Source organism: Sardina pilchardus, chromosome 4 (assembly GCF_963854185.1).
Source record: "Sardina pilchardus chromosome 4, fSarPil1.1, whole genome shotgun sequence".
Classification (NCBI taxonomy): domain Eukaryota; kingdom Metazoa; phylum Chordata; class Actinopteri; order Clupeiformes; family Clupeidae; genus Sardina; species Sardina pilchardus.
In genome coordinates this window covers 5,922,222-5,936,000 of record NC_084997.1, presented here as the reverse complement: position 1 = coordinate 5,936,000, position 13,779 = coordinate 5,922,222, and the positions used below count along the sequence as shown (strand labels likewise).

General features: G+C 46.0%; 1 protein-coding gene across 2 annotated transcripts in view; it reads right to left on the bottom strand.

Moving 5' to 3' along the window:
• dync1i2a (dynein, cytoplasmic 1, intermediate chain 2a) overlaps positions 1 to 13,545 on the bottom strand; it is a 24,154-nt gene extending 10,609 nt beyond the window's left edge. The window contains exons 1-7 of one of the 2 annotated variants that reach the window (XM_062533812.1): positions 13,434 to 13,545; positions 10,077 to 10,193; positions 9,692 to 9,812; positions 8,619 to 8,709; positions 7,080 to 7,139; positions 6,405 to 6,520; positions 109 to 201 (exon numbers count right to left, since the gene is read on the bottom strand). In XM_062533812.1, coding sequence (XP_062389796.1) covers positions 109 to 201; positions 6,405 to 6,520; positions 7,080 to 7,139; positions 8,619 to 8,709; positions 9,692 to 9,812; positions 10,077 to 10,184 — 589 coding nt within the window. In that variant the 5' untranslated portion in view covers positions 10,185 to 10,193; positions 13,434 to 13,545. The remainder of the gene's footprint in view (positions 1 to 108; positions 202 to 6,404; positions 6,521 to 7,079; positions 7,140 to 8,618; positions 8,710 to 9,691; positions 9,813 to 10,076; positions 10,194 to 13,433) is intronic. The other variant, XM_062533813.1, reaches the window with a different exon arrangement.
• Between the last annotated feature and the right edge of the window lie 234 nt (positions 13,546 to 13,779).

The following is a 13,779-nucleotide window of genomic DNA, read 5'->3' as shown; positions in this document are numbered from 1 at the left end:
AATGAGACCAAAACATGTCCAAACTTGATGGACTTTGACGGTTAACACATGAGTCAGGATCAGAGTTGCTCCATGATCGTGTCAAAGGGGGATGCTGAAGGCACTCACCCTCCTCCTCCTCATTCTTCTGGTCTGGCTTCTCCTTGTCCGCCTCCTGTATGGGCTCTGCTGGAACCATCTCCTCCTCCTCCTCCTCTTCCTCTGCAAAGAGAAACACTCTCTGATTAGCCGACACGTGCGATACAAAAGGGCACAATGGCTCCTGATGCCTGGCCAGCGGCCACAATAGCCTTCAGTTTGCTATTCACTTTCAAAGGACAAACACTATAATACAGGGGCCTGCTCACCAACGTGTAGAGACCCCATGGTTCAGGACTTCACACAAGAGGCAGATTAGTAGTGGCTGTCTATTGTACGAGCGAGAATAGTCACGTATCTGCAACTTGTGGGAAGATAAGATGATGTCGCACGGGAGGAGAAAAAAAAAAGAAGTGTTTGAGGACAAGAAGTGAGTGGTGAATAGCATCTCAGTGCTAACCTACCAACACAAATACTTCAACCCATCTGGAAGCAAGTGTGCAGGAATTTAAACACTTTATGACGGATGCATTTCCAGGTAGCTAGTTTAATGGTTTATGGTCATGCAAGAGACAACCGGTCATTCCCTCTCGGTAGCCCAGGAAACCCACGTTAGCGTGTCACTGGTTAGAATCCTTGTAAGCTCTCAGGGCCAGCTGTGCGGACGTTGGTGTCAGCGACGCTTTTGCATTTACCATTTGTGCTTAGCTTCCATTTTAAAACCACTTTCTGCTGGTTCAGATATACTCATCTGCCTCATACCACATATCGTAAGTCATGTACAACACATTTACACATAGGAATACCATACTACCCAATGTCCACGTTCTCAAGGAACACATCAACCGTCCATAAGAGAAAAGTACAATCAAATGACAGGCGATGCTTTATTTGTAGTACACAGATAAAAAGCAAGCCCCCCCCCCCCACCTCACCCCACCCCACCTACTCTCTCATTGAGCCAGGGGCCGGTGGGCTTGTATGGGTATGAGGGGGCGAGGATTCAGTGGCTGTGCCTTACACTTGTTTGGCCTGCCAACACAATGTCACCTCGCTGAAAAGACCTGCGTCTGCAGAGCATTAAAGGTTGTCACTCGCCTGAGCGGGGGAGAGGGGAGGACACAGCAGGGGTCGGCCGTCTCACAGCGCCTGTCTTCGCTCGCTCCGCTAATGAGAACGACTGGCCATTCAACAGGGAGTGCACTTGTTAGTGTGTCCGTGTCCTCTGCCGTCCGCACTAACAGGTCGTCCACCCCCAGCCAATCCCCCTCCACCCCCCCCCCCACCCCACCCTAAAGGAGAAGGGGTGCTGTGGCGAGAGGGCGTGGAGCAGCTGCCCTGGGCCCGCTCCCATTGGCCCGGCCAGCTGACAGGACAGTGCCGAGCAGATGGCGCCTGCCGGGATTGTCTTGTGGCGGCTCAGGGGTGGCATAGGGATGGCACAGAGGTTTTCTGCCTCACTGGTCCTAGTCAGGCTGCTGGAGCCCCCCACCACCCATACACACACACACACACACACACACGCACACACACACACACACACACATACACACACACACACACCCCTGTGCAATTACCGACCCGCTAGGGGGTTTGGCGATGGCTATTCAACCTCAGAGGATGCACAACAAAATACAGCTTGCAGCCTTGACCAGCTGGCGAAGCCACACACTGCAGCCTGCAACTACACGGTGGGCTTTTCTCCCCCTTTCCCCTCCATTCTTTCGCTCTTTTTGCCCTTTCTTCCCAAAACACTTGTTTCACCTCCCTCATGTCCCTCCTCCAGTCCATTAACAAACAAGCTGATACATGTCTGCAGAAACCAAAAGGGTGAAATATGCAGATTACGCGCGCGCACATACACACACACACACACACACACACACACACACACACACACACACACACACACACACACACACACACACACACACACACACACACACACACACACACACACACACACACACACACACACACACACACACACACACACACACACACACACACACACACACACACACACACACACACACACACACACTGCCAATGAATGCCTACTGTAAGAAAATTATCATTGTGGGGAAAACGGTCAACACAAAATCTAGCAAGTGGGAAATGAAGCAATAAAGCCTTGCCTTTCCCACAATCACAATGATAATGTCACCAGTAATCCTGTCGCACAACCCCCAAGTTCTGTCTCCCAGTGCTGGGGACCAATGTAGGAGGAGGAGGCTGGGGGTTCTGGGGAGTTTACAGAACTGGGTTGATGACACCAGCCATTTCAATACGTGGCCCATGCTCAGGGGGGAGAACCAAAAAACCCGGAGAAGGTTAAAATCTTTCCCTTCAAGGGCCTCAATCAGGCTTAAAAGGAAAACAGTAATCACTGTCTTTCAGCCAGGCCTGGCCAGCCTCGTCAGCCTTTCCCTGTCAAGGCAGCCGGAGCAATCAACCTGCCAGGCATTAGGAGAGGGAAGACAATCTGAAAATAAAGGGTATAATGCACCTGCCAGCTAAAATGGCCATTTGGAGAAAAGCTAGTGATCCTGGTGACCCTGGTGGGGTGGGGTGGGGTAGGGGGGCCGGTAGGGGGGCGGTAGAGAGGGGGGTTTGAGCAGCGGGAAAAGAAACATTTAACAGAATTTGGGGAGATCGGCGATCTCCTGCATGCACTGACACCTCCCCTCAAAGCAGGCCCAATTATGGCTTTTGTATCACTTAAGAAATAAAAGCTTTTGGGAGGGGGGAATAGTGCTGCTGTTTTTTTTTGGGGTGGGGGTGGATTGGGGTGGGGTAATCGCTGGGCTTTGTCGGAGGACAATACATTAATGTGAGCACTGCGAGGGTCCAGTGTTGTACGAGTACAAAACTGATGACCTTTACTTTTTCCGCTGCAGGTGCATTCCCTCCTGCTAGAGCCCCACAGAATGGGGCCACCAAAATCTGACTTCCACTCTCTTTCTCTCAGGACTTTATTAGAGGCCACACCAAGCAAACCTTCGGCTTCCACTGTTTTGGCCTTTGTGAATTGGGGACTTCCACGTTTCGACGTATTGATGGGACAAGACAACTCAGGGGCCTTTTGCATTCTCCCTGAATGTAAGGCTTGGACAAAAGGGGAGCGTGCGGAAAGCACTCCGAGGCCCACGTGCACAACGGAACAAACGCTTTCTCATTCAGAGCCCAACCAAAGCCCCCTTTCAGCCCAAACTACACAAGAATATAGTTATCTTAACATGCTTTGTCTGAATTTATGTTCCGCCATTGTCAAGGGAACTTGTCACTAATTAAGAGGCTCCATTTGAAAGGCCACTGTTATCTGTAAAAGCTAATGTTTTGGCAAAAAAGCCTTTGATGTTGACCGTCTCCTTATTTTTTACATTTAGTATGAGTAGCTTAATTAAACTATTACATAAGAGATCTATGTGGTCATTTTAGTGTATTTATCATGACATTTACATAGCCTTACAGTATAATTTTTCGGAAAGAACTGCACCACAGCTCAGTATAGCTGAAAAAAGGTGACTGTTACTAACATAAAATATATGTCTATTTATTTTTAAAATTCTGTCTATCTTGTCAATAATATTTGCGTAAGTATATCCTCAGCAAATGTGCAGAAGCCACCTTGGGCTGCTCTATGTCATGTCAGATGGCTGTGTAAGGTACTCATGAATGTCTTATGCTGTGTGAGGGACCTGGTGCTGGAAACGCAGCCTTGTCTGTGATATTGAATCAGCTAACAGACAAAAGGATTTAATTTGCAAATGCAGGCGGTTAGCAGAGCCACTGGTGAAGTGCTGGGTCATAGAGCATGTGTGTTAAAAGTGAAACACTCCAAATGAGAGGCTGTTGAGTTCTTTGAGTGATTAAAAATATCTAGCGATTTAAAAAGTAATGTCTTTTCGCCAGCCTGAATGGAACATGATTAAAACAATTTGATTTAATTAAATTTCAATTTTACTCAAACGTTTTGTGGTTTTCCGATGTTCTTGAAGCGTTTTTCAGGGCATATGCAGGCAAGGCTCTCCATGGCTTTCAATCCATGTATCTTTTTCCCAATAATTATGGCCTTTTGTGACATGCCACTTACTGTCGTTGCATAATATCAAAAGCCTGCTGTCTGAATATACAAAGTGCACCAGAAATCTCCATATTGCAGCTAGCATATATGTGGTATACGTCTCAGACAGGAGTGGGTAAATGACATCTGAAAAACATGAATTTAACCCCAAATCCATTTGGAAGATGTAGCTACAGTCAAACATCTTTCTCTCACTCACTCTTCTTTCAAATTACAATAGCTGTACATCAACCAAACCCATTCCCTTTCCCCATCTTCCCTTCCTGCATTAAAGCATGATGACGGGAAGCCTTTTGGCACGGACAATGTTTGCACGAGAAAGTCCGCTGCTTCTCTCGCTGATGGAATGAATGAGAGAAGGCAAACCACCGCCTCCGCTCGCATGCCAATTAAGACCAATAATCAACCAGCGCGTGGCACGGAGAGTGGCGCTCTCCCTCTCCGCCGCTCACTCCTCAGGCGAGATGGAGAACGTGATGGCCGCGGGCACCCGCCCTGCCGCCCGCTGACCTTGAGAGGCCCTGCTCCGCAGCTTCCTCTTGACAACATGATGAATCGCTCAATCAGTGCACGCGCCAGATCCCTCCACAGTCCACCCCCCAATATCAAATATGCCAGGCAGGCGAGGGTGGGGGTGGGGTGGGGTGGGGAGCGGACTAGGTGAGACGGCGGTGGTGGTGGTGGTGGTGGGGGACACTGGGGGGGCTACGCTGGGGGTGGAGTGGACGATGTCGCCAACTCACCGAGTGGCGGAGAGTGAAGGCGTGAAAGGCTCACAATGTCACTGAATGCGTTTTGTTATGTGCCTCCTTGGCGGGAGGAGAAGACAGGGAAGCGAGCGAGTTGATGAAATGATTACACAGTGGCGGGAGAGCAAGGGCTAGGTGAGCAGGATGCTGCCATTGCACAGCCTGCCAAAGCCACTCTTGTTTAACACACTTCTCTCTACTGTCCCTTCTTTCTTCTGGTAAACAATGGACAACAGACTTAACACAACGGGAGCATTCCCCAAGAGTTCCCAAATCAGTCCACAGCAGGTCTACAGCCATGTCAACCTGCAACTCAGTGGACCTGCTGTTCAAAACACAAGATGGACCAGGAGGCTCTGCAGATGGTACCACGGAGAGCTAACAGACACATAAAAAAACAATCCTCCATCTGATGGGGCAAGGGATGCTAGTGGTTATCAGTGTGTGAACCAATCAGAGTGGGGTATAACGATGATCTAAGACTGCGCGGGCCCATAATCACGACTATGAGCTACATGTGCTCCACATAAACACTCCAAATCCCACAGCAAACCAACCATTCCAACGCTCTCTATGGCGGACGACCACATGAAAGACGACTCGCGACTGTTCCGGTCGTATCGCCATGCTTCAGATGCATCAAGCACACTTTTTCATATCCTCTCCTCCTCTTGTTCGGTCCAGCTCCCCTCTCATCCTCCAGACTAATTGAGTAGCAGGACCCTGCCGGTCTGAGAATGGCGGGCTAAGAGGTGCAGGCCTCTGTGTGCGTCTGTGAATTTAATCTCGCTTTGCCTTCTTATGTTTCCCGGGCCCCTGCAATTTTCCCGGGCTTTCATCTCGGGGCTCGGTGATGCCGGATCATTTCCAATCCGAGTCCACTTCCTGCTCCCACTCGTGTGATCATAGAGGCTTGCTGGCCGCAGCCAATGTGAAAGGGGGAGGGAAAAAAAGATGACAAGAAAAAAAAAGAAGGAAAAAAAGACTAATGCTCTGAGTCATGGCTAACTGGCTCATATTGGCATAAAGACTCCCCTCGTTCTGAGAGAGCCAGCTCTGAATAGAGATAGCGGCACTATTTGAAGATGTAGAGAGGTGGAAGTAAGCAGTAGCTATGGTAGCAGAAATCCAATAAAGTCCAATAAATATTCAAGGAAAAGACTGTCTGAACCATCATATATTTCAGTGTTTTCACCCTTGCTAGACATGACATTTTATTAAGCTTGACTAATTTATGGGATTGCCATGACAGAAAAACCTCCATACGTCTTTAAACGGTGTTAATAAGACTGCTTGTTATCACACAGCTGAGAGATTACAATCACATTATCAATCAATTGATGTAATAAAATTGAGCATACATGACCATGTCATTTGACATCCATCCTATTTTGTTGAGAAATGTCCATTAAAAACAGGACACAGACACAAGTTTAGACTCCACAGGTCTCTCCTTGTTGGAGTGTGACTGTGAGCATGTGCAATCTCACCTTCCTTCTGCACCGTCATCACAGGGGTCTGTGTCTCCTTGGTGTAGGACACCAGCTCCCGCGGCGGGAAGTCCACGTGGGTGACCTTGGCCATGGCCAGCTTCACCGGCCCGCGCCTAAGGTCACAGCAGGGCAGAGCACACGTCACACACGGACCAGAACCAGGAGGCCCACCCCACACACCTGGCCTCAGGGAGAAGAGACGTGGCCTTTAACGAAGCACGTCCTTCACCCATACTAACACACAAGGAACCATTGTTAAATCCATACTTAAAAGCTGGTAGGTAATACAACATATAGATTTTCTTTTTCAAATGTCAACTGAAGAAATTTATTTCAAATAAAGGGTTAAAGAGGAATTGTTGGTCTCTAGACCAATTGTCAGTATAGACCGATAAACACTAAAAAAGGTCAAAATACCAGTTCTGTTGTATAGCATTAATGATAGATTAATGTGACATTTAAAACTCTTCAAGAGTGGGCCACAGTAGAGTAGCCATGAGACAGTAGAGTGGAGGAGCAGATGAGAGAACGGGTGGAGGAGAGAGATAGAAAGCAGGGCAGGGGAGAGGAGGAGAGGAGAGGAGAGGAGAGGAGAGGAGAGGGGGAGAAGAGAGGAGAGAAGAGGAGAAGAGAGAGGAGAGAGGAGAGGAGAGGAGAGCCAGTGTGCAGTACCCCAGGTCAGAGTCAGAGTGAAGCAGGAAAGTGGAAGGATCAGAGTCCCAGTGCAGAGTCCTGATTAGTGGCACAGCAGCAAGGCAGCATTAGTGGAAAAGAGCAAGTTCACACACGCACACACATACACACACACACACACACAGACAAAACACAGAAGACACTGGTTAGACCTCATCACACACAAGACACAACACAGTAAACATTTATAATCAGCACAAAGACCACATATCATACATACATACCGTATATATAATTGCATTACTACCATTACATTTAGCCTATAAATAATATTATGTCTGGAAATATCTTTGACATGAATAAATGGGTAGGTCATATTACTCGTCACGTCAAAATTGTCGTCTGGATAAGAAGGCTATTTTGATAGAGAGTGGTGTCTAGAGTTGCTTGTGTCTTTTTGTGTAGGTCTGCAGGGCTGGGAAACTGCCAGGGTCAAACTGGCTTAAATGAAGCCATCAGGGTGACTGAGTCATACATCTGACAGAGCCCCCCCACCCCACCCCCTCCAACCCCCTCTATCCCCCCCAAGCCTCAAGAAGCCCAGGCGGAGACAGATGGGGGGCTGGGGGGCGTTGTGACCTCCATGTGTGTAGGAAATGGTCACTGTGGTGAGTCAACCGGCCGGGGCCTGGCGGGGGAGCGGTGGTGGCGGGGGAGGGCGGTGTGGCTCCGGCGGCCCCGCTGCAGGCTCTGGCCGCGCTGAGGTTTCCTCGGGGGCACGGCGCTCTAATGGGAGGTTAAGCAGTCCCCCTAGCAGCTCAGCCGGCCCCCTACTGCGGCGGCGTTTATTTAGAGACTCTCCTAATCAAATGGCACACACACACGCTAAACAAGCTAAACACACTCACACTGTTGAGCACGCAAGTGCACATACATCCAGCCATGCACACGAGGATACACACACGAGGGAACACAGCATGAGGCCGCACTAATATATTCATTATAAACTTTTCTCACCATATCTAGAGCAGTGTTATGCGACTGCTGTTAAGAGGTATGGAATTATTCAAATGCAGTGGGGGACTGTCATCAGCACTGCCCACACAAATGGTGGGCAATGTGATTACAGGTAAATAATAATTTTTCCATTAACAGTAGAACGCTGTTGGATGTAATATTTTAGTTACCTATTCAGACACCAAAATACATTTGCTCAAACCTTGTGTCTTCAATTAACGTCTCATTTTAGACCTTGTTTTCTTTTTTTCACAATGTTTATATTCATTATATACATCTAATTGTGAATCACAGCAGCTAAGTAGACTATACTAATGGAGAAAATGTTATTTTTAAACCTTTAGAACAATCCTGTGCACCAAAGACTGGTACAAAGAAAAGACTTACATATCTTGCTTTTGGAACAGAGAAAAAGCTTTCATGCAACGGCGAGACCAAGCGCTCCCACTCCCACAACAACAGGGCTGCCTTGCATTGGGGGAATAAAGGCCTCCAGCTCCGCATGAGAATCAGCTTCATCTTGTCATTAAAATCTTACGGGGGAGGGAGGAGAGATTATACCTGGGTCCCACGGCGCCGTCGCCCGAGTCTTGGCTGCCTGCCTCGCTTGGCGTGCCCACCGATTTGGCGGTGGGAGACATGGGTGGAGGCACTAGATACGGAGACAAACAAGCAAGCGTCAGCCGGTGCACACACAGAGTAACAGTCACCTCATCATGCCAAAACACACGTGTCACGTCGGGCCGTGCGGCTCCAGGGCCAGTGGGGGCAGAGAGAGCGCAGGGTGGAGAAAAAAGATCCTCCAATGCAATTTGAATAAATCAAAAGCAATTATATTCACAACCATCCAACTGGAGATTCAGCAGGACAATCAGGCCACTGCTCAGAGTACAGTTGTGCAGTCTATTCACACACATTTAATCCAGACATCTCCCAATACATAGCTAGATACATTGGGTTCCATGTAGAACTGTTGTTAAACACATTAAATGGTCAATTTATAACCTAGAAATAAAGGTTAAGACATAATCTGGCAAAAACAAAATAGGGATATTTATGCTCCAACCAACATAAATCACATTTTCAGCAGTGCCCTGTCCAGTCCAAAATATGTCATTGGTATAGTTTTATTTCACTTGATTCATTAACAAATTCCAATTTTCAAAACAATGTTTTGATTTGATTTTTACCAGGAACTGGCGAGCTTTAGTACTGTAACCAAACACTGTAGTAACTCAGTCAGTGAAGAATTACAACAATTTGGATAGCATCAGAGTCTAGTACTTTCCTGCTGTCTTGTGCCACATTCTCTGTTTCAGCATAAAAACAATGGCACTGCCCACATCTAAGATAGACTACTTCTGCCCCCCTCTGTTTGTTTGCAAAACTGCACCTTAAAAAAAACTGTTCATCTTTTTCATCCATATCTATAACAGCAATGAAAAATCCTTCAAATGATGACATTGATTAAAGACATCTATACATATTTACGCAGCTAAAGTACATGCTACGCTGTGTCTAACAGTGCCACTGTGACCTTTAACCTGTTTGATGACATAAACTAAATATTAGTAGCAGTGAACAAGGGGTCTTGACTCCTGACTCTGCTGAGTGTCCTGTGCAGTTGCCCTTACCGACGGACGGGTCAGATGTGATGCCCATACTCTGCAGCAGAGCCTCAGCCTCGCGCCTCTTCCTGTCCAGGTCCGAGTCCTCCACAGCGGGAGCTGCATCCTTCTGCTTCTGCTCGGCTAGCTAGAGGAGCCAGAGGGAGAGACAGAGAGAGGGAGCTCAGCCTGAAGGCCAGCAAAAAACCTCACTGATACAGTAACAGTCCCGTGAGCCAACAGAGCATCCCTGTTCTACCATGTTGTACCTGTGACAATGACAATAAAGATATTCTATATTCTACTCTATATTCTATATTCTATGTTGGTGTGCGTGTGTGTGTGTGTGTGTGTGTGTGTGTGTGTGTGTGTGTGTGTGTGTGTGTGGCGCTGGAGCCTGTACTGGGATTACCTCTTTCTTCTTGCGCTCCTCCTCTTTCCTCTTCTTCTCCTCGCGGATCTGAGCCAGCCGCTGCTTCTTCCGCTCCAGCTCGGCCTTCAGCTCACTCTTGTCAGACATGGTGCTGAGCTGAAAGCACACAGCACACACCAGCTAAAACACACACACACTCCCACTTCTTTTCCCCAAACTTCACTTGCCCTCTGACGTCAGATGCTATCTCTCGCTTGGCTCCTGTGGCTAACCCCGAACGGCACTCAAAACCAGAACACAAAATGGCCTACTAGCAACTTTATATGAAATGTAACTGAAACTCCAGAGTTTACACAGGAAGCGTGAGTGGGCGCATGTCCGTGTGTGAGTTTGAGTGTGAGTGAGTGTGTGTGTGTGTGTGTGTGTGCAAGGGGTTGGTTCTCTGATCAGAGGGGGTCTGACCACCTGGTCTGGAGCACCCCTCTCCTGCCGGGAGTCCCCATTCAGCTGTCCTTTGTCCGCTCGCCTCAGTGTCTGACTCTGCACTGCGCTCTCCAGCAGATTAGGTGGATAATTTCAAGAGTCACTTTTGTCCACCCGCATACAGAATTAATCTGCTCTCCATTGGCACACAGCACCTGACCCTTTCAGACACCCCAAGGGTGCCACTTCAAGACAGTGGTCTTAATTGCACTACTTAAGGACCGTCAATTGGTGTCCCCCCGGCCTGAATGCGAGTTGGAAAAGAGTTTTGTTCAGCACAGTCCATGTTTAGAGCACTTCTAGCACAATGCTTTCAGAGCTTTCAACTGTTGGAGCACACCAGAAAGAAATACATTTAAACAAACAAGGAGATAAATTGTAACAAAAGATCAACTGTTAAAGATCAACTTGCAAGAATATAAAATCACACTGAGGGGTGGCATACTGACCGAGGTGGTAGAAATGGAAAAATCCTTAAAATATTTCACAAATAATTTTGTTCACTTATTAGAAAATGAATGCAGGCCTAGTGGTAATTCCACCACGGCGTGCCTCTATTTCTGCAAAACGACAACAAAGAGACAAATCCTATTCTGTTCGAGTGAGCTAGGCCTTTGCTGCCTGGATGAGCAGCACCAGAGGGGGAAAAAATCAACTGCTGGGATTTTCAAAAATATTTTCAAAAATAATAATAATAAAAAAAAAATGGATGTAGGCTGGGGTTACATTATTGGTTTCATAAGAAAGACCAGACGAAGCATCAAACAAACCACCAACTCAATCACAACTTCACTTAATTCACAATCACAGCCTTTTGTTTAACCTTTAATCATTGTGCTTGTACCTGATTTGATCTGAAATTACATATTTGTAAATTAGCCAGAGTGGCAATGACAGGGATTTGCTAACCAGCCTGCAGAATTATCCTTACTTTTGTGAATAGTCAGAAAGGCATTCAACAAACTAGCAGCAACAGTAAAGTCAGCCACAGTAGGCACATCTAAAACATGTGTAGTGATCATATTCATAACAGACCATTAATGAGCAGAGTTCTGCCTTCTATTTTCATTTCAGACCAACGTGGTGGGAGTTAACCTTGATGTATTTGCCAGACCATTAATATGTGATCCACCACTCTGTCTCATGTCATTCCATTATGATGCTTCCACAGATTGACCAAAGCATCCTTTTTCAAGCACAATTTTCATCGTTTACAATCATAAACAGTTTTTCTTTCTGTCTCTTGTCACTTTTATTATCTGCTATTTCTAATTAGGGCTGAAAGATTAATCGATTTGTAATTGAAGTCACAATTTGAAATATCATAATATCATGCATATCAGTCAATCATGAAGCCTGCAATTAATCGTGCAGCTCTTTGATTATCAGAGTATTTTGCTACTTCCTGAAGCAACACAATATCAACATGTACCAACATTACAATGAATGTCATGAATGTTGTGAAGCAAAAAAAGGCAAGAACTGGTCTTGTCCAAGAAGTAATATTTCAGAGACATTTTTAAATTAAGCCTATCATAGTCAATATTGAACCAAAGCTTGACTTTCAAAAAACTATATCGCAGATCAAATCGAAATCCAATATCTGTCTAAAAAAAATCAATTAGATATCAAATCATTTCAAATTGTATAATTACAAGATTCAAGACTATTATGTTATATTATGTTATACTACGATATTATGACAGAGGTTTTCACCTATTGTTCCATGGTTCATTAGTGGTTCATGAAGGCATTGTGATTGATGCCTAGCTATTCTGCAATAGTTTCATTATTTTTAACTCACATCCCACAAGAGTGTTCCTCGGGTTTCTTTTTAGTCAGAATGATGTTATGATATAGGCTGGGTGAACCCTGTCTGGTGAAAACCAGACTAGTTATACAATCAGTAAAAACTAGAAGCTATTTGTACCCTGTAGCCCACCACTGCTTGCACGATTTGCTATACCTGTGACCCACTATATATGGTCACTTATGTATAATCTAGGCAACACTGACATAGCAAAACATGAACTCCAAGAGAGAAAAGCTGACAATATTCTTCAAACACATTCTGACCGCAATTACTGCAGACCTCTGTCACATAGTATCCTACTGTATGACACTAGGGATGATGCATCGATCCCAGCAGAAAAACAATGGGGGGTAAGCAAAATGCAATCTCACCTAGAAAATATTTGCTCAGTGAAACAGATCTCAGGCCTCCTAGACTGGCATATGACGCCACACCCAAACAAGTCACAAGCGGACAGCTGACTCAGCTTACGCTTCTGCCGATATGCGAAGAATAGGCTAGCGGCACTGGAGGGTAACGTTATTGCAGTGGACTAACGTTAGCATGCAAACCACAGGCTAGCGAGGTAATTCTAAAACACAATGTCTTTGAGAGGACAACACAAGTGTGCGGTCAGGAAATCATTTTTATATACCCCGAGGCATAGCTAACAGTCTTGATGGACCGAAGCTTTCCTCAACGTCAATATCTCAGTGAAACAGACAATATTCGCTGCCCAACTTAAACGTTACGTTAAGTTAGGTCCAGTTCTGCAATCCTAGCATCACAGATAGCATGTGACATGATTCGGAATAGCTGCTAACCATATTTCAACAGAATTCCAGCAAACTTTACGTACATCTTGGGTCACTAAAATGACATGAAATTACTTGGTTCGTCTATACTGTGAGTTTATGTTCATGGACAACAACAACAACAATGAAGATGATTATCGTTATCGCTAGCTAATGTGAACTAGCAGATGAAGTCTGACGAGTTTGGGTAACGTCTGTCAATTTCAGGACAGAATCATAAACACACAGGTCGCTTTTCTCGTTGTTTGTTGCTTCTAGATATAGCAGCATACGAAAAATGCTTGATATTGATAATAAATAACAAACCTGACAGTAACGTTACTCTGATGCACCTTCGGCTAGAGTACAGCAACCGCGCTAATGGTACCAACAACTTTTCCTGGTGTGGGAGGTTGATGTGCAATGCTACGGATACCCGGATGGTTCAAATGGTTGACAAGTTGTTGTGAATGAAGATTCTAGAGCAGACTGCTCCATCTTAAGATGCATATTGCGTTGTTTTAAGCCCCTGAAATCTGAGAGAGATTGTTGAAATCGCAAGGATCCATTATATGTGACACAGGTTTGTTGAATGCCCTCTGGGTCATTCCATGCCAAATCAACCAGAGCCCACGCACTTGCGTCTCAAAAAAATCTGAAAAAAATACCATGT